This window comes from Calliopsis andreniformis, chromosome 4, assembly GCF_051401765.1.
Source record: "Calliopsis andreniformis isolate RMS-2024a chromosome 4, iyCalAndr_principal, whole genome shotgun sequence".
In the NCBI taxonomy this organism is placed as follows: domain Eukaryota; kingdom Metazoa; phylum Arthropoda; class Insecta; order Hymenoptera; family Andrenidae; genus Calliopsis; species Calliopsis andreniformis.
In genome coordinates this window covers 14331491-14352893 of record NC_135065.1, presented here as the reverse complement: position 1 = coordinate 14352893, position 21403 = coordinate 14331491, and the positions used below count along the sequence as shown (strand labels likewise).

At 35.4% G+C, this 21403-nt stretch overlaps 5 protein-coding genes and 1 long non-coding RNA gene across 9 annotated transcripts; 3 read left to right on the top strand and 3 right to left on the bottom strand.

Moving 5' to 3' along the window:
* The first annotated feature begins 1322 nt into the window (after positions 1-1322).
* Hrm (solute carrier family 16 member hermes) lies at positions 1323-7365 on the top strand. The gene is made up of 5 exons (XM_076377177.1): positions 1323-1468; positions 1901-2113; positions 2197-2323; positions 2410-2589; positions 5995-7365. The coding sequence occupies exons 1-5, from the start codon at positions 1324-1326 to the stop codon at positions 7202-7204; spliced, it is 1875 nt and encodes a 624-aa protein (XP_076233292.1). The 5' UTR covers position 1323; the 3' UTR covers positions 7205-7365.
* LOC143178475 (uncharacterized) lies at positions 2896-4871 on the top strand. Its single transcript, XR_013001793.1, has 2 exons — positions 2896-3644; positions 3763-4871. It is a non-coding gene; the product is annotated as an uncharacterized LOC143178475 (long non-coding RNA).
* A 602-nt stretch (positions 7366-7967) lies between the features above and the next one.
* Positions 7968-9393, bottom strand: Nd-30 (NADH:ubiquinone oxidoreductase core subunit S3). The gene is made up of 5 exons (XM_076377179.1): positions 9245-9393; positions 9099-9167; positions 8746-8990; positions 8405-8650; positions 7968-8328 (listed from the first exon to the last, which is right to left on the bottom strand). Exons 1-5 carry the CDS (start codon positions 9306-9308, stop codon positions 8176-8178), a joined length of 777 nt encoding a protein of 258 aa, XP_076233294.1. The 5' UTR covers positions 9309-9393; the 3' UTR covers positions 7968-8175.
* A 1011-nt stretch (positions 9394-10404) lies between these two features.
* On the bottom strand, positions 10405-11550 carry LOC143178033 (COMM domain-containing protein 5). Its single transcript, XM_076376447.1, has 4 exons — positions 11297-11550; positions 11036-11228; positions 10822-10968; positions 10405-10734 (listed from the first exon to the last, which is right to left on the bottom strand). The coding sequence occupies exons 1-4, from the start codon at positions 11391-11393 to the stop codon at positions 10551-10553; spliced, it is 621 nt and encodes a 206-aa protein (XP_076232562.1). The 5' UTR covers positions 11394-11550; the 3' UTR covers positions 10405-10550.
* A 238-nt stretch (positions 11551-11788) lies between these two features.
* Fpgs1 (Folylpolyglutamate synthase 1) lies at positions 11789-13949 on the top strand. The gene is made up of 3 exons (XM_076376137.1): positions 11789-11943; positions 12171-12286; positions 12376-13949. The coding sequence occupies exons 1-3, from the start codon at positions 11869-11871 to the stop codon at positions 13712-13714; spliced, it is 1530 nt and encodes a 509-aa protein (XP_076232252.1). The 5' UTR covers positions 11789-11868; the 3' UTR covers positions 13715-13949.
* Sws (patatin like phospholipase domain containing sws) lies at positions 13789-20576 on the bottom strand. 4 transcript variants are annotated; one of them, XM_076376136.1, is made up of 16 exons: positions 20373-20576; positions 19797-20198; positions 19297-19716; positions 18890-19215; positions 18454-18829; positions 18075-18368; positions 17622-18001; positions 17363-17531; positions 16870-17250; positions 16499-16774; positions 16248-16434; positions 15613-15729; positions 14900-15087; positions 14767-14785; positions 14402-14694; positions 13789-14156 (listed from the first exon to the last, which is right to left on the bottom strand). In XM_076376136.1, the coding sequence occupies exons 1-16, from the start codon at positions 20376-20378 to the stop codon at positions 14055-14057; spliced, it is 3936 nt and encodes a 1311-aa protein (XP_076232251.1). In that variant the 5' UTR covers positions 20379-20576; the 3' UTR covers positions 13789-14054. The 4 variants fall into 4 exon arrangements, 3 of the variants coding, with proteins under 3 accessions (XP_076232251.1, XP_076232249.1, XP_076232248.1); XM_076376134.1 differs by lacking the exon at positions 15613-15729 and adding an exon at positions 15173-15289 and having other exon boundaries at positions 13791-14156; positions 14767-15087; XM_076376133.1 differs by having other exon boundaries at positions 13792-14156; positions 14767-15087.
* Positions 20577-21403: the final 827 nt, after the last annotated feature.

The window sequence follows — 21403 nt, the reverse complement described above, 5'->3', positions numbered from 1 at the left end:
GAGTCTGAAAATTTCGAAGCGTTCGATTAATTTTTGTCTAGCCTGTACCACCTCGTCGCGATAAGCGAAGGATTTCTCGCTAGGTGATAGGTGATCGTTTTCCACGGATCGGTATTCGATATCAGCCATGACTTATCTCTCGGACTTGTTTTTCCTACCTCGATTCTTCTATTCATGAAGTGGGACGGCGTGCGCGACGGACTCGTTACATTTGCGGTGGCAATGAACGCGAACGAGAATCTTACGCGTTGGTCCCTGCTGTAAATTTTCCATTCCGTTGTTCCCTGCTCTTTCCTTTGTGTAGGCTTCGGCGGCGCGTGTACAAGGTATCGAGGATAGAGAGAGAGAGCTCGGGCTGGAGAAAGGCGAGCCTAGGCGAGGGAGAGCAAAGGAGAAAGAAAATGGCCATTTAAAGAGGTGGGAGAAGATGGTCGGTCGAACATCGTCCGGGGGAAGCAACGGGGGAGGACATGGAAATGGTGGGGGACGAGATGAAGTAGTGTGGCAAGGCAAGCAACGGCCCTGCGTGATACACAGCTGATCGGTCGTTCTGCGACGGTCTGCGACGGTCAGCGACGGTGAAGCTTCGTTTCTGTTCGTTTCCTGGGTGCGTGTCGAGCGTGTGATACATCGCAGGTTTACTTATATGACAGGGCTGTATCGTCGCTAACAATTTCGGGTGTATACATGCGATTGTCTACGCACGGTTTGATGCGATTTGACGTTGCATCGAAAGCAAGAGGCACGGGTGGAGGTGTTACCTCAGCTGTTGAATATCTCTCAACGTCGACGCATTGCGGCAGATCGCTGTCGTTGAGTCAATTTCCTCCCTTCCGAAGGAAATCGTCGTTTCGAGGGTCTATGACCGAGTCACGACGTGATTCACTTTGCCGAGGGAACGGAATAAATCATCGGAACGACGACAAGCATCAAGCTGAAATTGATGAAGTCCGAGGCAATCGGAGAGGAGGACACGGCTGCCGATCCTGCAGTTTGTGAACATTGATGCTAGTGTACGCGTAGATCTCTCTATTCCCTGTTTTTCAACCGCATATCTTTGCCGCGCTGCGCCGCGCCGCGCCGCCGTTTAGTTTCAGTTTCTGTCCTCCTTCGTTTCGTTCCGTTCTTATCTCCCCGTTACGCCGCACCGCACTTTTTCACTTGTATGACTGCGCGCTGGTCATACGTTCGGTTTTCTTTCGTCGCGTGGCATATAGATTAACGACGACGATCGGTTTCGTTTCTCCTTTGTGCCACGACCGATTGACCGTGTGCGCGTGTGTGCATCCGCGCGCGCGAACGTGAACGTGAAAGAAAAGGTCGATGACAATGCAACGAGTCCAAGATCAAGACAATGGGATCAACATCAAATTCGGGACGAGCAAAAGCAAGAAGGGAGATTATAAGCTCGTATCGCAGCGTTCGGAAAATGAGAAGAAAAGTAATTTCAACGGGACCAATAAGCACGGTGAGTCGTTCACTTCGAGAAAACTAATTATATTGTGTTTTGAAAATATTTCATGCTTGTTCAACGCTTTGTAGTGTAAAGTAATTAACGCGGGAATGAGTCACGTTGCTTTTTCGAAGACGCGTTGTCTGTTTTGCGTCGATGACTAAAAATACATTTAACTATCATGATCGTGGAAGTCTTAAATTTACTGGACAAATTCTAATAATAAACGCATCGAAATATCTTATTTTTAAACTTGTCGCGTTGCTTTATCTCTTTGTTTTTTTCTTTTTCTTTGCTATCATTCGTTCAGCCTCAAAGTGTTGCTTTTAGAATATTTCTGTTGCTGTCTTTAGTATATAATTGTACAGAAATAAAATGAAAAATGTAGGGAAAACAAAATAACGTATGATATTATTATGTTATTGATGTAATTATTTTATGTTTTAGTTAAAAATGTAACAGCTGAAGAAGATTTAGTTCCACCCGATGGAGGATGGGGTTGGCTTGTTCTTTTAGCATCTGTTATGGTCAATCTCCTTATTCCAGGAACAGTCAAATCTTTTGGTGTTCTATTTGTTGAATTTCTTGAAGTATTTGATGCATCACCTGCTGCAGCTGCCTGGATTCCAGCCTTGTGTTATTTTTTATATAGTTCACTTGGTAAAATTTCTTCGTGATATTACCCTGAAATGTCTAATGTGATGGAACACACAATAGTTCGTATATATAATTTTTTTGTGTAGGTCCCCTTTCCAGTATACTATCGGTCAAATATTCTTATAGAACAGTAACGCTTATTGGAGGAACATTTGCTGCTGCAGGAATGATGCTAAGTTATTTTGCAAACTCTGTAGCTTTTTTGTGCATTAGGTAATTATGTAACTATTGAGCTGAAAGTATCTCTTGAATATGTATTGTTATCAGTGTAAATATATAATTGTACTGTCTGTTTTCAGTTATGGTGTCTTTGTAGGAACAGGAGCAGGTTTGGCATTCCCTCCAACTGTGTACATTGTAACTTCTTATTTTGTCCGATTGAGAGGACTTGCAAACGGGCTCTGCATATCTGGTAGTGCATTAGGTTCAATATTTCTTCCACCGATTCTTGGGATCCTACTACGAGAATATGGTTACAGGTATGTTCCTTTTTTCTTTTTTTTCTCTTTTTTTTCTTTTTTTTCTTTTTGTTGTATTTGTGATTGAACAGGTGCAGCTTAATTTTCTATATGTATATATATATATATATATATATATATATATAGATTCATATATATACAAATATATATAAATATATATATAAATCTGTATTAAATTTTATGTCCTTAAAAATTATAATTGAGAAATCATAAATTGAGGAATCTCAAGACTGAATTTTTATCTTTATTTTAAGAGAATATTTCTTTAAGCATTATTCTTTTCTTTAAAAATATAATCTTGCATTACTTATCAACGTTCTTTTGAACGTATTCATATTTAAGTACTTATTTAATTTTTTAAAAATTAACTCAAAAAAATGAATCTTTGTGACTTTGTGAATTTGATCATCCAATTTCATGTAATTTGTAACATTTACACTTGTGTTACAAAAATGCGAGGCATTTGTGTAGTTTTACGTGCATCTTCTTCTTGTCCTCGCGATGTTCCCGTAAAAAAAGTGCTATTATTATACAGAGTTTGAATAGTTTGGTGAAATTTATTTTGGTGAGTATTTAAATATACATATCCATATCAATAATTTAATACAAATGTGGTTGATTGTATGTACATGTGTGCATGTCACAGCTCATTTCATTGGGTGCTCAGATAAGGTACACTCGCTGTACACTTGCATACACAACACTAGACTCTGTATATCTGTAAATTTACAGCTTCCATGGCTGGGTTTATAACTTTTCTGTCATACGTATAATGTCGCTAAAGATAACTAATATTAACGATTTGACGTTAGTTGTAACACATTCGCGCGCGCACACACAGCGCAGACGCACACACACACAGCGCAGACGCACACACACACGCACACATGCACCCAAAGAAAGAAAATAATCATCGGTTTGTAGATATGCTAGACACGCGACGAATTACGTATTTAACTGTTGTTACTGAAATATTTTGTATACTAACTACAAAGTCTGCGCATACGAAACAGTATTGGAACTGTTGAAAAATCAGCTGCTTCTGCCGTAATTAGGTAAGATAAAATTCCATTACATGTGTTTTTGTTTTATGTTTTATTTGATTATCAGTAAAGTTGTACATGAAACGTTTACTAATTATTAACAATTTATATTAACAATATTTTAAATTAGACGCAACCGTGAACAAGAGCGCAGTAACGAAGGACGCAGTACGACTTGGCCATGATTATACGACATGTCTATTACATCCTGATGACTTTTCTTCGTCACGATAAAAGCCACCGAGTTCCTTGGCCGGGTGGTTATTTAAAGACTATAAGTGTAGTCGTTTCATAGTCGCGATTCATTTCGTATTCATTACTGTAAATATAATAACTTTTATTCTATCGTTCGCTGCGTAAGAGTATTAATTCTTTCAGTGCTGCAAACACTAATTGATCGATCATTTATAAGTCTATAGCACCGAAAGGATTGAAAATACAAAAGTACTGCCAACTAGAATAAAAGTGTAAATTGTTATTTTGAAATATAGAGATATGAGCATAGAAGATAACACTTTTTGTCTTTCGTATTCGTTAAAAATGTAAAGAAGAACCTTTTGCATAGTCAGTGAGAGAAAGATTCGTATAATCGCGTCTCTTTTGTCGTGTGTGCATACGTAATAATCACGTTCGTAAGAATCACGGAAACGTACCGTGTTTGACGCTAAAAGTAGTTGCACATGTGCATGCATTATGCTTTAAATGTATGATGCTCACGTGTTTGGATTCAACGCGTCATGATACAATAAAAAGGGAATTGCGATAACTTTGATTTATCTATTGTTTATGTTATGTATTCTAACCCGTGATGATTAGAAGGAGAAAGAGGAAAAACATTTATCAATTTTCTATGTGTTAGTTTAATTTTACTTTTTCGTTTGATTCACTATGAACATGTGAGTAGACATTTTTATCTCAACTAATATTGAGAGAATAGATTAGGTGTTAAATCACTGTAAATCAATAAAAATGAATTTCGTGTTTATCAACATTTTATTTTCAAGTTTTCTTTGCAGTGACGAGGCACATTGTTGTGTCGAAAGACATTTGCGTGTATCAAATAATTCTTACCGCCGTGAAATGTGTGGAACGCGTTATGCGCGTGATAAAACTGAACGTAATCACTTTATTATATACATGTACATAAATATACATATGTATGTTTATATATGCATACACTCATATCATTTCACATAATATGTAAATGCATCAAGTCGAAATCTATTATCTAAGCGTCCCTTTTATTTTTCTTTTGTTACAGAAAAATGTGTTGCATGGAAATGGAAGAAGAGAGGGGCAAAACGCGATTTTGAAGAAGATGAGAACATCTCGTACCGCTTAAATATTGTGCACGCGATCTGAAACACACGCTAAAAATATGACTTGTTGATCCTGATCTATTTTGAAACATAAAACGATGCGCGTATCATTTTGAAACTTTTTTTCTTGAATTTCAGTAAGACGTTTCACCAAAGTATCATAAGTAAAGAAAATTTCAAACACTGTTGCATCATATTAATTCGTTGAATTGATTATTGCTCTGCACGAGTGTTCTTTGTTCGCGTTTAATTAATACGAACGGTTTCAGATTGACGCACAAAACTAGGTTCGTCATAGCCTGCACAAAATGGGAAATAATTATGGTGCAGTCTATGAAACACCTATCTAATACCTTGTGAACCGTTTAAGTCAGTATCAAAATAAGTTCACTTTTTCAAACATATAAGACTGTGATATTTTGTCTGTGATAATTTATATTATATCACGGTATTAACAAAATTATTGATAACAGGATGTATTATATGAATGAACTATTATAGAGTGTATTATTGGACCTGTATCTGAGGAGTAGCTGTAATCGATGGTATTAACTTTTATACTTTTCTTAATAACTTATTGTATGAAGCGATATTATGTTTCAATTATGTATTTAAAACACATAACTGTTTATAAAGAATAAAGCGTTTTTGTAAACGCTTGTATTTATCTTCTGAATTGTTTTCATTTTATAACATCGTGATCATGTTGAAAACCTTATAAAATAATCATCAAATATTTTGATTCATGTTTAACATTCTAGTTGAATGAAAGTGATTGTATTCTTAGTCATTTATTAACAGTGTGTTACCAAATAACTGCAAGTACGAAACGACCTTGTCTTATCATTTGCAGAAAAAAAGTATCCTGTCCAACTAGTGTACGTAGTATCAGTTACTTTAGTTACAATCATTCACTAATGTGTGCTCCAATATTTTTTCTTTTTCAACAGTCATGGAATATCCTGATGACGATATTGTAAGCAATAGCAATCCTAATAATAGATAGAACGAGATATGCTAAAGTTTATTTTGCTTTTTTACAGAGGTGCAGTATTAATAATGGGTGCTGTCACTTTAAATGTATGGGCGAGTGCTCTTTTGTACGAACCAGTGGAAAAACACATGGTGCCAGCTTCGTCGTCGGAAAAGTCGAATGATCACGACTTGGAGGCCGCATCGATAACTATAACTAGTCCAGAAGACGAGAAGAAATTGAATCATATGATTTCTAACTCGAACTCTACTAACGAGAAGGCTGCCCCGATAGTACCAAAGAGTGCGTCTAGCGTCGCTTTAGAATATTATAAGAATACGCCGGTACAAGGAAGGACAAGAAAAATAAGCATGCCAACGGGACGGGAAGTGACTAGCCAGATGCATAGTACACCAGCTTTGCATGCTGTTCCAGAACGTGGCGGTGATTCTAACAAGTTGTTGAGACGCAAATCGCCCATCCAATCGCCAAGCATGTCGTCGTTCCATTATATTAGCACGCCGTATCATGGAAGTACCCTTTCTGCATTGCAGCCAGAAAGGGCATCCACGCTGACTTTGAATGCCATCTCGAGTACATTCACGAGGAAGACCACGGATGAGGCGAATAAGCAAGAAGACAAACCTCAGAACAAATTCTTTGATTTCAGTCTGCTCAAAGATCCTATCTACCTTGTGATTTTAATCTCGAACTCAACGAACGCTGTCAGCTACACGAACTTTGTGATATTACTGCCAGCTTACGCAATTTCGCTCGGCTTCGACAAGAACATGTCTTCCCTTCTACTTTCCACTGTATCCATCTTAGATTTGATAGGACGTATCGGAGGTTCCGCTCTCTCTGACGTCTCGATCATGCCAAAGCATTGGTACTTTGTTGGTGGGTTGCTCATTTCTGGAATCTCATTAGCTCTGTTACCGATAGCCACTACCTATACCATGCTCTCAGTTTATTGCGGCGTTTTCGGTCTGGCATCCGGCATTTACGTCGGCATCACCGCAGTCATTATGGCTGATATGTTAGGTACAGAAAAGTTAACTTCCTCTTACGGGATTTCATTATTTGTCAATGGAATCATACAACTCGTTGGTCCACCTATTTGTGGTATTATATTCGAGCAAATTGGAAGTTATGGACCGATCTTTAGCATATTAGGAATTATATTAGTAGGAGGTGCATCGTTATGGGGTTTTGTACCGTTTATTAGGAAAAGACAAGATGCACTGGATGATGATACCAGTCCAATCGACAAATTATAGTGTATTTTCACGTTCCGGAATTGTTTCGTCAAGTTCAATCGTATGATTGCTTTAAATGTTAACCGAGGCGTGTTTCGTTTCGGCATACATAATAATAACGAGAATATAATTGTAAAATACTGTGATGTTAGAATGAATATTACATGTGTACATACTACTGACACTGTGATGACGTTCAATATATGATCCACACGCACACTTTCTGCTGGATCGACGATAGGGAAACAATTTAGAGAGAGAGAAAAAAGAAAGATGTATTTTTAAGAAACGAAAAGGTTTCTCTTTTCGCTAAAATTGGAAGTACCTTGCCTTAAACGTGAGAAATGAAATAAATTACTTTTTCAATATAAGTTCTCACTAATACTGAAACTGCACACGTAGGAATAAATAAATACTTAGTCATGAAGAATATTAGTTGCTGGTGCTATTGTAATCAAAAGGATGAAATGCAATAATATAATTTAATGCACATAAACTTTTCCTAGAGTGTACGTAAATGCAGGAAAAAAGTAGCGTACTTGTATCTTTACACTTCTCTTGGGTACAAATAAATATGCATACAATTCCTACTGTTATGAACACTGAACACAAAAGATAGGGTCAATCTATTTTGTTATTGATTTGATTAATTTACAATTCACCGAAAAATATGCCTTAAAAATAGAATATAAGCACTTTGTAATTAATAAAGTACATTTATAACATTATACAATGTGTAAAATAAACAGTGACATAAAATGAAAATAAGTAGACAGATCATTCATACTGTCAGAATCAATAAATAATTTATTATTCACGACTTGTAACCGTTTTATTAAAGGGGTTCAGTGATATATCATCGAATACCGAATGTTGTTGAATGAATAAATATAACATGACGATTGAAATACAACCCCTTCGCGTTATATTAAATATCTTCTATATGTTAAATGTAAGAAAGTGAAACCCTTCCTCGTGCTATTAATAACAATTTACTTTTCCTTTTTTACTTCTTCAGAACTAGGTGGTGTCTCTCTGAAGTTAGGGAATTGTTCCCATGGAGCAGATAATTCAAATCTACGAAACTCTTGTGCTAATTCTAGTGGTTCGCACACTACTCTCTTCTTTTCATCATCATAGCGTACCTAATACAAAAATACATTTTTTTAAAATGAAAATCAGGAGCAAATATTACATTTGTTAGTTATATTATTAAATTACCTCAACGTAACCAGTGAGGGGGAAATCTTTCCTTAATGGATGTCCTTCAAATCCATAATCTGTCAGAATTCTACGAAGATCTGAATGATTAAGGAAGAATATACCAAACATATCCCATACTTCTCGTTCATACCAGTTGGCAGCATCAAATACACATTCTGCTGATTCCACAGGTGTTAATTCATCTGTGTATGTCTTTACTCTAATACGTGAATTATATCTCAACGACAAGAGATTATAGACAAGCTAGAAGCAGTGAAATGTAAAACTATATTTATAGAATAAACAATACAATATTTAAAACAGTATTTAACAATATTTAAAAAAAAAGTAAAATTTACCTCGAATCTGTACACACGACTGGGAACATCTACTGCAGTAATGTCTGACAAATTAACAAACTGTGCATTGTGATGATCTTTTAAAAATGATAATGTTGGAATAATTCCATCTGGTGCAATTAGTATTTCAAGTTCGTCACCGGCATTGATTTGGACCTTTTGTACATATTTTGGTAAGCAATCAGCAACATAACGACCGAATTCCTTTATGTTTTCGACATCAGGCTTAGATTTGCGTATTGTCGCTGTAAAAGAATTGAGGTACAAGTCTAAGCGAATATTTTTTGTGTCATTTACAATAAAATATGAAAAGGGATGCACAAAACGCATATGTAAGTAGTAAATTTACGTACGTTGAGTCTCGGTTTTTTCTGACATTGCAGTAGTATTCGTTCTCAACAGAGGAAGAAAATTTGGATAACCTAACAAATCAATTTATAATTTGTTACATAATCTAAAGAAAAGAAAAATTCAAGAGGTAAGAAATGAATTTATTTACATTTCGGTGCTGCAACGGGTAGACGTTGCGAAAGCTTCCAACAGTTCTTCAGTAAGAACGTCATTTTTATAGAGAATATCTTTCTGCTTAAGGCAAAAAGAGACACACTTGCACCCAAAACATATGAGAAAACTACTACGCTCCCTACGGAGAAAGTTTGACACAGTTTGTGTCCACATACTTCGATCCGTGTCATTTCCGATATTACCTAGAACGGCTACAACACCGACGAGAAGAGAGCTGCTCCATCGACCGCTGTGCCGCGCCGGTTCCATAGTTAGTCATTTGATTTTATCAACAGAAACAACGATTAAGTGATTGAACGTTGCGGTTGCGGGAAGTATAAAATCTTTCTGACAAGAAAAACTCAAAAACTACAGAGTTGCAAATTTTGTTATTTCTCATTACTCACTCATCATAAAGGTTAATAATTTGCAAGAGATAATAAGCACGATTATTATTATCAATACATGTAACAAAAATTGTTGTTGCGATGATTATGCTATGGGAAGTATTACTTTTTCCCAAATTTCATTTCTTCATTCGATTAACCTAGCAACTCCAGTCGTGGGTTCCCTCCTCTTTTAATAGAAATGGTATAAATACCCTAGGAGGACAACGAATTTCTCAGTCGCTCTGGAGCCTCTGGAGTGTGCGGATCGGTCTGGTGATCTTCCGGAAGAACTACTAGTGTACTATTAGTGTTCATCATTGACATGACCTCTCGTCCCAGATATTTCGTTGAGTTGCCTTCATCTCGTGAGTGTTAAATGTGAGTTATGTTTTTACATTTCCTTCGGTTCCTCAACTATGTTGCTTTAAAAGTAAAGGTCCAAAGCGACACGAATGGCAGGTTTTTTTTGGTCCAGGGGTATAAATTATACGGGATGAGTCTCGTAACTGTATTACTTGAATTTTCTTTAAACTATTTGTCGTATGAACAAATGTTTTACATGAAAATTGTTTGGTGTCGAGAGTATGTTCCTTTTTGATACGTTTCTCTTTTTACCAAAGAACTGTCATTTGAAACATTTTCTCGTGCAACAAATAGTTTACAAGAAAATTGATCGAAAATACAGTTGCAAAACTCACCCTGTATATATTCGTGAGCAGTAACATTTTCTCTGGGTATTTATTGGCTGAGGATGGGGTCTCTTTATCTGCCACATTTTTCACCTCATTACATATTTATTTCTTTAATATATAACTAAATTGTATATTTTTATGGAGTATCTGTATATAAAATAATATTGCACATAATTGGAATACAAAAGTAATACGATACTAGTTACTGATATCTGTACAATTAACTACATATGATATTTTTGGAAGCACATTGTTGTTCAACTTTTTGTATATGTACAAGTATAGTTGCAATAGCATGTCTTAGCTGATGGAATTTTGACAAAGATAATTCAAATATTTGAGACTCTCCATTATTGAATGTCCATTCCATTATGATGTGTGGCTCTAATACTCTGTTCAAAATACTGAAAGCAAATGATAAAAGGAAAACAGTTTACCATAAAGAGAAAATATATATATATATATATATATGTACATATTTGTACACCTACCTAGATGAAATAGTAATGTCTATACGCCATTTACAAGATATTAAATGTGCATAAAACTTTGTTTTTTGTATTAATCCTGTCACCAGTTCTGTTTGTTTTTGCCCGTATACAACTGTACGCAAATCATCGATACAATCCTGGGGTAATCTGAAATATATAATTAATTGTGTTATCATGTAGTAACGAAACATTACATTAAAATTCTGATACATACTTTAACTCTTCTAAAGTTTGCTTGAATTCTGCTGGCTTAATATTTTGAGACAATATGCCTAAGTGAACTTTCAGTATTGTAAAAATAATAGAATAGTATTCATCTACAGCTTCTTCTGGTACATTGTATTTTTGACTTATTCTGTCCAATATTCCTCCCTCTATATGTTCTTGATTTATTGCTTTTACGGCTACTACAATATTAATATTTCTGTAAAATATATTATTTATAAAGATGTCAGTGTATTAAGACTAAACTTACTTTGTATTAGGGGACGAACAAACACCTTTTTCAATTCCGGAAAAACTTTCGTTCTATTCCCTAATGCATATAAAAGCTGATTTTGAAAGGTTGTCATTTTTACTACAGATTCATATAAACCTGAATGAGTTACATATTGTAACTATTGAAGAATGTTTGTAGTAAAATTTCCATAGAAATGTTAGCAAATAATTATGATGAACGTGTACGCATAATTTGAGCAAGAAGTATTAGAAATTCAGAAATAAAAGTAGACCACGGATAATATATAGAACATGTTTACGACATTATATATTGTATTGAAAAATCATTGGTTCTATTATGCCCTCTGCAGTTAGGAACTGTACTTTTGCGATCCAAAATTGAACTATATTATCATAGCCGATAAAGTGAATTTTATGAATATGAACTTCTTCCATAGAGTGGTAGGTCTATTTTATATTTAATCTATGGCATTTGAAAATTTTTTTAATTGTTTTTATATTTGAATAAGTACGATGTCACGGTACATACATACTTACTTGTGCTTTTTGCAATCAACTTGTGAATGATTGCATAATAAATAGATAGAGATGCTTAATCTTTGGGGCAAAGTAATGCAAAATATATCAATCAAACGTTATGCTAGCTCACAAGTGGATTATGAGGTAACCTTGTGAAACCTGTACTCGTGTAGTATTCAAGTTATAATAAATTCTTTGATATTGTATATAATTTATACAATCATGGAAAAAACATTTAATTTTTATTATAGTAATTCATATAAGGTATAATTTAGATTACTATGTAAAATATGTGTGTAACCGAATTACTCTGGAAGAATGATAAAAGGATGATAGAACTTTGTGTAATGCATATTCATTACGTTTTTTAGGCTGCTATGAAAGCATTGCACAGTTTACAAAGTAATGCTGAATATTTAAAATCAGCAACAAATAAAAATTTAAATGATGAATATAATCTATTTGAAATAGAAAAATATTTACTTCGGTAATAAATCTTCTTACATATTGTATTGAAACATTAACTTATTCTTCGAATCATGAGGTAACTTGAAATTATTGATATAATTTTTACAGATTAGGTATTACACTTGAAAAATTGGATACCTTATCTGTTATACATATAGCAGGTACTAAAGGAAAAGGTTCAACGTGTGCTTACACAGAAGCTATTGTACGTGAACATGGTTTTAGTACAGGATTCTTTAGTTCGCCACATTTGGTTACTGTAAGAGAACGTATAAGAATAGATGGACAGCCAATAAGCCAATCATGCTTTACAGAGTACTTTTGGAAAGTATATAAAAAGCTAGAAGATACAAAGGAACACGAGTCCGATATGCCTCAATATTTTAAATTTTTAACAGTTTTAATGTTTCATGTATTTTTGGATATGAATGTGGATGTTGCCATAATTGAAGTAGGAATTGGAGGGCTAAAGGATTGTACAAATATTGTACGAAATCCTGTATGCGTGGGTATAACTAGTTTAGCATTAGATCACACTTCCTTGTTAGGTAATACTCTTGAAGATATAGCTTATCAAAAATCAGGAATCTTTAAACGAAAAGCTGCTACATTTTCTGTTCCGCAACATCCTGCAGCAATGAGCGTATTGATAAAAAGAGCACTTAAAAACGGTTGTATATTGCATATAGTTCCTCCCTTTGAAAAGTACAAATGGGATAATTTATCTCCAATTTTGAAGATAACAAATAATGTTCAACAGCAAAATGCATCTTTAGCTATTCAAATAGCTACTGCATGGTTAATGTCTAAATGTAATCAATCTTCAGCTATTATCGATAATTATAACGAAAGTATTGAAACGCATATGCTTGCAGAACAAATTCAACGTTCAAAGATTGTATCCATAGATAAGATTGCGATAGGTTTATCATCTTGTAAATGGCCAGGTAGAATGCAAATTCTAAGAAGTAGTATTGCTGATTTCTTTTTAGATGGTGCGCATACAGTTGAAAGCATTCAATGCTGCATTTCTTGGTTTAATGATACAAGCAGTAAAAGGAGTGGGGAAAAAATATTGATTTTTAACACATCAGGAAAACGAGATTCAGATAAACTGTTGCTACCTTTAAAATCTGTAGACTTTCATAAAGCATACTTTGCACCAAATTTTGCGGGAGTTGGAAGTATAGACGACGAAACAAATAATTTTTTAACGGATGAACAAAAACTGAAGTGTAAAAGAAATTCTGAAATATGGGGGACAGCGCAGTCAAGCATTAAGAGTAGTGTTTTTGAAGTTTTACAAGAAATAAAACAAGATTTTCCGCGACAGCGTAATTCTAATAACGAAGGGAAAGTTCAAATTCTTGTAACGGGATCGTTACATTTAATAGGTGCGGTTCTTGCTGTTTTGGATCCGCACTTAACGTTGAGTACGAAGTTTTAGTACGTGCTCTGTTAAGCTTATATTTATCAGGAGTATATAAATGACAAGATGATTTTGTTATAAACAGTAGAATTATATATTTAGTAATCATGGTAACAATAACTGTATCAATTCATAGTAATACAGTAGGGAAAGATTGCATTGTTATCTTGATGACAATGACAAAGTACTCGTTAATAATTTTCTTAACAATACTTTTTGTACTTTAGAATAAATAATTATTTTCATAAACCTATACATGATTATAAGGATATTATAATTTGTACACATGACAAGTGAGTGTTATGTACGTTGACGTATCGTATGTCACACTATGTGCGATCCTAAAATGAAAGAATGTTTAAAATATTTTTGGATGATAATCTAGTTCTGACTCCGCTTCCGTATCGGATAAACTTAAAGAGACACCAGTTCTCCGACGCAAATGATTCTCGTCAGGACTCTGCAATGCATATCAAATTTTTATACGTACGAAGTATGGAATGAAAAGAAATATTTGTAAATTTTAATAAATAAAAAGTGTCATTTGAGATACTTTTATTGATAAAAAAAAAAAAATAGAAAAAAAGAAAGAAACAATGATATTTCATAGACAACACTCATTTGATTTATATTAATAATTGTTTGTTGGTAAATTTCACGTATGTATATATACGTATATATACATGTATAAAGAGAGATCAGTACCTGATCTAGAATACCGGCAGTGGGTTCAGAGGCATAACCTACTTCTTGTGCATCTTCTTCTAAATCCGCCTCGTATTCCTCCAGTTCGTCTGTATCGGAATCTATATCTAGATCTACATAACGATTCCCTCTGGAGACTTTGCATACCATTTGAGCCAAATCCGTGAAAGTGTAGGAGGACAAAGACTGTTGATTAGATTGATGCTTTGCTCTCATAGCTCGTGCGTTTTCTCTATCAGCATTAAATCGTGGAAGAACTCCAGCTTTGGATTGTCCTTCGAAATAAGTCTTTCCTGTAAACATGAACGAGACAGACAATCTCTATTGTAGATGTGTCCGAAAATTTCAGGTTTGATAACACTTACCATGTTGATAACCGACGTCCTTAATTTCGTCAAAATTAGCAAATTGTAGGGTTTTGTATTTATCTATGGGTGGTCTGATATATTCGCAATAATCGGAGTTTTTCACTTCCTCTAATTGCCGTACGCAACTTACGTAAGCTAATCTCGATTGTATGTCAGGCAAATTGGGAACTTTAACGGGAGTGGCAAAAGGATTCCAACGTTTCCATAGTAACCACCAACCAGACAATGAATCTCCGTAATTAGTTAAGTCTGTATCATCCTGTGATCCAACATCGATAGCCAAGATGTGATGTGCTCCTTGTCTTAACATTTCGTCAGCTTGAACAAACGAATTGTATAATGTGCATATTACGAACTGATCCTAGTAGAGGATATAATGTCTCTATGATTATACTGGCTATACCTGGTACGTTATTAACATAACACCCATCGACCAAAAGATGCCCGTCAAGAGGGTCGCAAATAGGAGGAAAGACCCCCGCAATGGTCATACTGGATCGAATGTATCTCCATAGCAAACCTGAGTTGACTTAGCTATTCAGAATTTGACAAATGCATCTTTTATCAACGGGAGTGAGCTTTTACATCGTTTTCAAATTCTCATTTCTTTGCCAAATTATAATCAATCATTTTCAATATTTATATCAATGAAAAGAGAAAGGAAATGAAGAATTTAAATCTTTCATCGATATAAAATTGTTCACAATGTCCAGGTAATTTTATGAAATTAAAATAAGTTAAGTGTTCTAACTGAATGTCAGACTCACTTGGTGTAACTATCTTGTACATATCACAAAGATTCAGCAATTGACGTATTTCTTTATAATGTTACGCTCAAATTACCTGGAAGGTTATTGACGTACCCGCCGTCGAGTAGGAGATGGCCATCAACTGGGTCACACATCGGTGGCATATAACCAGACAATGACATCGAAGCCCGAATGTACCGCCACAGCGATCCTAAACACGACGAATGAAGTTCTTTAATGTATGCCAAGTATGATTCTTCAGTGATTCCTAGATTTTTTCACTTAATGTATAGTAGAGCAAATGTGTGGCAGTTCCAACTTTCCTCATTATATTCGTTTACATCCCTATTCTTCGAATGAAAAAGGAAAAGTAATTTTCGTCTTGTTGCTAAATGTTAAAGAACGGAGAGTACGTCAACAATGATTACCTAGAAAGCTCACTCCCGCTGTTCAAGCATGTTGCGCTATCATACTGTTCTATAATAATGCAAACGCAAATTTAGAAAAGAAAAAAAAAAGAAAAAAAAAAGAAAAAAAAAGAAAATTGTTGATTTGGGATCGTGTATCTACAGGTTCTACTAAATTTGACTAAAACAGCGAGAGAGTTTCCAGTTGGTTAAAGCTGGACGATTTCATTTATACCTCAAATACACGTTTGATCAATGTAAAAACTGGAAACTATCAATGCTTCGAAAGACGTAACAATTTCTTTTTCTTTTATATACAGACCATGCGTGTGCGTACGCATACAAGAGTCGGTGATATCTGTAGTTATTGTGAAATATGGTAACCAAAGATCTTCGATATATGTATCACCGAACGTTGCTTGAATCGTCTTGTTAAAATCTTTTCCAGAGAACATGGAGGTGACAGGATATGTCAAGTCCAATATTTGTCTCCACCATTGTGTCATTTTCTATTTAAAAAGAAGAAAATCAATTGAAGCACGTTTGACGTATTCTTATTAGTTTTCATCTTACCTTTGACCATTCGCGAGCTTTCTGAGTCGTTGTTGTAATATTCTTTTCCATACACCATAAAGCACCCATGAGTGCTCCAATACTAACTCCACCGACCATGTCTATGGGTATTCCTGCTTCAATAATTGCTTTAAGCATTCCTACGTGTGCTGCGCCTCTAGCACCACCGCCTCCAAGCACGAGACCAACCGATGTTCCGGTTAACCATCGGGCAAGTCTACTAAAATCACTGTGCACGTTTGGTTCTGACATAAGAACTTTGGAATATAATTCATTCTGAAAAGTAATTTAATCAAATTCGTTTGAATCTTTCGCATAAGATAATTACATAGACAATACACGTGTAGCGCGCAGACATTACTGTGTCTTACAATTCTATATTGAGATCTCCTTGTGAACATTCGTTTAGGACATTGAATATGATGATGACTAGATACCCAAGATCTCATGTTCAACCATTGCACAGTATTCGTAGGCCGTTGTCCACTTTGCTCCTTGTGTAAAAGTACTAATTCCTTTTGTGTTCTCATAACCAAACGTTCAATCTCGCGTTCAGTTCTACCTATGGAAGGAGGCCTATCTCCTAGACCAACAATGAGAATACAGTCAGCTTGGCGAACACACCGTTGAGTCCATAATGTATACGTTGGATCACACTGGTACAGCGAAATTCGATGTTGATCTTCTTGTTGCGCAAGCCACGATGTTAAACGATATTCGTTTGCAGGCTCCATAATAGTGCTACCTAGTGTCTATTAAGGAAGAAAAGTGTTGTACTGAAAAATATGTATACATATATGTATGTACGTATATGTAGAGTCTTTCTGAACGAAATTAAAGAAAAAATGAATTTCTGTTGCTTACTTTTCGGACAACATCCGAAGTGAGGCGTAAACATGGCCCGATAGCGCATAATGAATGATACAATTCGTACGTAAATGCAGTTAATGGTACATCATCAGTTACTGGAACTATAGCAACGGTTGAAAAATTCACTTGAGCCGGTCGTGTGTCAACTGTTGCAGCGGCTCGTCTTTAAATTAACATCAAAATTCTTTTATACATCAGCGTTCCTCAATTAATCAGAGATACACAACATTGGTAAACTATTTTCAATACATACTGTTTATCACTACTACCATTCTTTGTATGCGCTTGTTGCCAAGTTCCTAATATACGATGACCAAGTAAGTTGATAAGCCTCGTGACAACTATTGGATAACGAAGTTTGATAACATTAAACAATCCTTCGGGTAATTTAGCTAGCTCAGAATCTCGTACTGCCATCACTGTCGTCGATCGTGGAGTTTGCGTAACCATTTCTACAATGCCTACTAAGTCTCCTTTTCCATATTCCGCAACGAGTTCTTTTTTCCCATTTTTATACGTAATCACCGATCGAAGTCGACCACTTAATACAATGAACGTTGAGCCTGATTCATCTCCTTGTCTATATACAGCTCTTCCACTTTCAAGAAACAGCCAGTCGAGAGCGAAATCGACCTTTTGCAAAATAAATCAAATCCAGAATTGATATTGAGCAGTGGATGAAAAAATAATGGAATTATAGTGATACCTGTCTAACGAAAGGGCTGAGCCTTCGAACAACCGAGTGAGCTACGTGTAATACAACAGTAGGTTGTTCTCTCATAATAGCAAAAAATGTTGGTTTACTAAGAAGTGCTATACGACTAGGATGTTTTGCTCTAATGGTGTAAAAGGAAGGTTCTCCAGTTAATACAGCTAATCCTCCAACAATTTCTCCTTGATGAGCACTAAACATATGGACTTCTTGTCCTATATCTCTACCCTCTGAAACTCGTTGACTAACTACTAGCGAACCAGATACAACATAGACAAGAGCAACATCCTGAAACGATAATAGTAGGAAATTGATTGAGAAATATAGAAAATTGAATAACTAGCACGTCATATAATTTAGCGTAGATATTAACCTTATGAGATTCTTCCTTCATCAAATAAGTACCTGCTGGTACTTCTCTGATTTCAACCTTTCCATCCTTGAGTATTGAATCGTCTTCTAATCCAAGTTCTCTAACAAATGCTTCTGTTGCTATTTGTACAAAATGTGTTTCGTCTAGTTGTTGTTGAATTGGTTCAGTAGTAGTGGATCTTTTTTTAGTTGGATGAGAATTTCCTGTATGCACAACATCCGGTTGTGATCCATATTGAGATCCTTGACAGGATTGTTGCGCCGTCATAGGTGATGAATTTGGCCAATGAGAATCGCATTCCGGTACCATATCTACCGTGTTTTGACCCATTTGTGGACTTAAATTTTGATTTTTCCAATCAACGGAACTCTTCGCCCTATTAGAATAAATACTGATAGAAATATTTTCATTTTTACTAAATTTTTTCTTAACTTACCGTCGATTTATAACAGTAGGTACAGGTTGAGGACTACTTAAAACAGAAGTATCTCTAACCATTTCACTTCCATCGTGTTGTACAGACGAAGTAGTTGTAGATGCGTTAAATTGATTTTCCGTATTTTGGGTATTAAAGTTGTCTTTAGTTCGTGATCTGACTGGTGAACCAGAGAATGGACTTTGTTTTTTTTTATGTGTTCCTTGATTTACTAATTCTGCTGACAATCCAAGATATTGGTGTAAAGCAGTAAAAGTAACTCTTTGGAGGCGAACCATAATGACCTGGATAACTCGAACAAATGCATCAGGATGATCTTGGAAAACCTAGGAAAATATATAGATATACTTTGTATTACAAAATTGTATCGTTTAGTTCATTTTTATTACTGTACAATTAAATGATACCTCTTGAAATGCATTCATTGGTAATTTAACTACAATAGAATCCTCTACAGTTCTAGCAGATACTGTTTTGTAGGTACTTGTATGTCCGGTAAGTACATCTGTGAAGCTAAGAAGACTAGTTACCGATTCTCCTGTTTTAACTAATTTTAATGATATTTGGGAACCATCAGGTCCTGTAATGTAAACATTGACTAAGCCTTGCTGTACAATAAACAGATTTTCATCTGGATCTCCAATTTTGAATAGAGGACTTCCAGCTGGTAAATTCATAATTTCTGTATGCTTGCATAATTTTAAGAAAACAGGTTTTTCAAAGTGGCCAAAAACTCGAATACTTTGTAACATATATAAAGCATCCGGTGGTACTCTGTCTCCAGGACCTAGATCTTCTTCTAAATATTCGGCGGGTGGTTCTAAGACCTGTGCAAATACAATAAAAACTATAATAACAACTCCTTGACCACGGAGCAGAAGCATTGTAAATAGCATTCATAAAATACCTTTAACTGCTGGGGAGCTGTTTCCTTTTTTAGTTGCAAAAGTCTTCGTGCAAATCGCATGACAGCTTTTCTTTTCTTTCCTTGTCCAGTTGCATGTACTTGCCCACTGATGGATTTTACTTTGCGCAACATTTTTCTTCCATAAAAGAGGACTTTGTCTCTTTTTCTGAACCTCGGTTTGCCTGTACCTACTCCAACAAATTCCTTTACTTCTGGCAAAAATTCTTTGTTCTTCCATTTTCGAAGAATGATTACAGATATAATTGATAATATCAGAAGGGCCGATGTTAGAATTAAAAATAAGGTTCTCGAAGTTTGATATTCTCCAATTAATCTGCCAATCCATGTTGAAAAAATGTAGGATCCCAAATTCTCGTTGCATCTATTAAATAATTCCACAATCTGCGAGTAACAATAATAAATTAGCTACAATAGATTTTTGATACTACAACGTTGTTTAACGTCGAAATTCACTACTATAAACACACGTTTAAATACTGGCTTTTCTATTTAGATTGGCATAACAGAAAAAAACATATACAAGCAAAAAAACCTATGAAATACAACAAATACAACCTCCATAGTGAGTACTCATTTCTTCCAGCAACCCGTAACAGGATTTTAATCGGAGTGCGTCACAAATTCATAAGTAAAAAGTAGCGAGTACACGGGATGAATGAAAATAACGTATTCGTTGTGATACAAAAAAATCAGTTATCTACTCTTAACTAATGACCTTTGATACTTCGCTCGAGTCACCCAGCGCCATTTTAGTCGCACTTACATGCTTGCAACTTACAAATCAATTTCTCTGTTTTTGCGCATATATACCTACACGCGATAGGTAGATTTGAAAGATTTTGAAAGCCGAGAATATACCTGTGTAATATGTACCTATCCACATATGTATGTATCTACAATGTAGAATGTAGGATGTAGAATGTAGATAGATTGTTTGTTTGACGTGTACAGGTATGTGTCTGTCCTACCAAGTATAATATTTTCGAAGCAAGACTATTTCATTTTCTAACTATTTAATAATTGAATTTCATACTCGCAAAAAAGTTAAAAACGGTTCACTGAAAGCATGATATTGTAATAAATTATGTAGGTACTTGTGACATGAAAGGAGACTTAAGAAATTTCTGGAATCGGAGTAAAAAGCAAGAGCAGTACATAGAAACATATGTAGGTAGACGTAAAGAAATATTCTTTTTATTAACACTCAATAGGTAGAATTACAAAATGTAAAGAGGGACTGTATCCATAACGTTTAGAAGAAGAAGTAAATATTTCGGTGAAGAAATTCATTTCTCTATGAAATTGATTTTTTCGAGAAGAAAAATTGAGATTATCCATCGTCCATCGGTCGTGTTCCGCACATAAGAGAATTCGAATTGCGCGCGTTAATGAAAGCCGAGGTCGGGGCGAGGCAGTGGCCAGATGGCAGCTCCTGCTCTTCCCTCTTATCCCCTCTACGTCGCACGGTTACTCGCGAAAGGCTCGACAGAGTGCGCTGAGGCAGAATTTCGGGCGGTTTTCAGTGGACAGTTGGGTCCGGCCAGTCAGTGGTTACGGGCCGACATGTTGGCGATGTTTTAGTGATT

What these genes read in the sequence shown, in the direction of transcription:
- LOC143178033 (XM_076376447.1), bottom strand. Translation starts at nt 11,393, where the DNA reads ATGACAACCTTTCAAAATCAGCTTTTATATGCATTAGGGAATAGAACG. An exon ending in CAAACTTTAGAAGAGTTAAA is followed by an intron (nt 10,969 to 11,035) that starts GTATGTATCAGA and finishes TATATATTTCAG; the next exon opens with ATTACCCCAGGATTGTATCG. An exon ending in GACATTACTATTTCATCTAG is followed by an intron (nt 10,735 to 10,821) that starts GTAGGTGTACAA and finishes ATTTGCTTTCAG; the next exon opens with TATTTTGAACAGAGTATTAG.
- Hrm (XM_076377177.1), top strand. Translation starts at nt 1,324, where the DNA reads ATGACAATGCAACGAGTCCAAGATCAAGACAATGGGATCAACATCAAA. An exon ending in CAACGGGACCAATAAGCACG is followed by an intron (nt 1,469 to 1,900) that starts GTGAGTCGTTCA and finishes TTTATGTTTTAG; the next exon opens with TTAAAAATGTAACAGCTGAA. An exon ending in TTTTTTATATAGTTCACTTG is followed by an intron (nt 2,114 to 2,196) that starts GTAAAATTTCTT and finishes TTTTTTGTGTAG; the next exon opens with GTCCCCTTTCCAGTATACTA.
- Nd-30 (XM_076377179.1), bottom strand. Translation starts at nt 9,308, where the DNA reads ATGACGTTCTTACTGAAGAACTGTTGGAAGCTTTCGCAACGTCTACCC. An exon ending in AGAAAAAACCGAGACTCAAC is followed by an intron (nt 8,991 to 9,098) that starts GTACGTAAATTT and finishes ATTCTTTTACAG; the next exon opens with CGACAATACGCAAATCTAAG. An exon ending in CCCTCACTGGTTACGTTGAG is followed by an intron (nt 8,329 to 8,404) that starts GTAATTTAATAA and finishes TTTTTGTATTAG; the next exon opens with GTACGCTATGATGATGAAAA.
- Sws (XM_076376134.1), bottom strand. An exon ending in CAATGAATGCATTTCAAGAG is followed by an intron (nt 19,216 to 19,296) that starts GTATCATTTAAT and finishes ATATTTTCCTAG; the next exon opens with GTTTTCCAAGATCATCCTGA. An exon ending in GGAGATCTCAATATAGAATT is followed by an intron (nt 16,775 to 16,869) that starts GTAAGACACAGT and finishes ATTACTTTTCAG; the next exon opens with AATGAATTATATTCCAAAGT.
- Fpgs1 (XM_076376137.1), top strand. Translation starts at nt 11,869, where the DNA reads ATGCTTAATCTTTGGGGCAAAGTAATGCAAAATATATCAATCAAACGT. An exon ending in GCTCACAAGTGGATTATGAG is followed by an intron (nt 11,944 to 12,170) that starts GTAACCTTGTGA and finishes TACGTTTTTTAG; the next exon opens with GCTGCTATGAAAGCATTGCA. An exon ending in ATAGAAAAATATTTACTTCG is followed by an intron (nt 12,287 to 12,375) that starts GTAATAAATCTT and finishes TAATTTTTACAG; the next exon opens with ATTAGGTATTACACTTGAAA.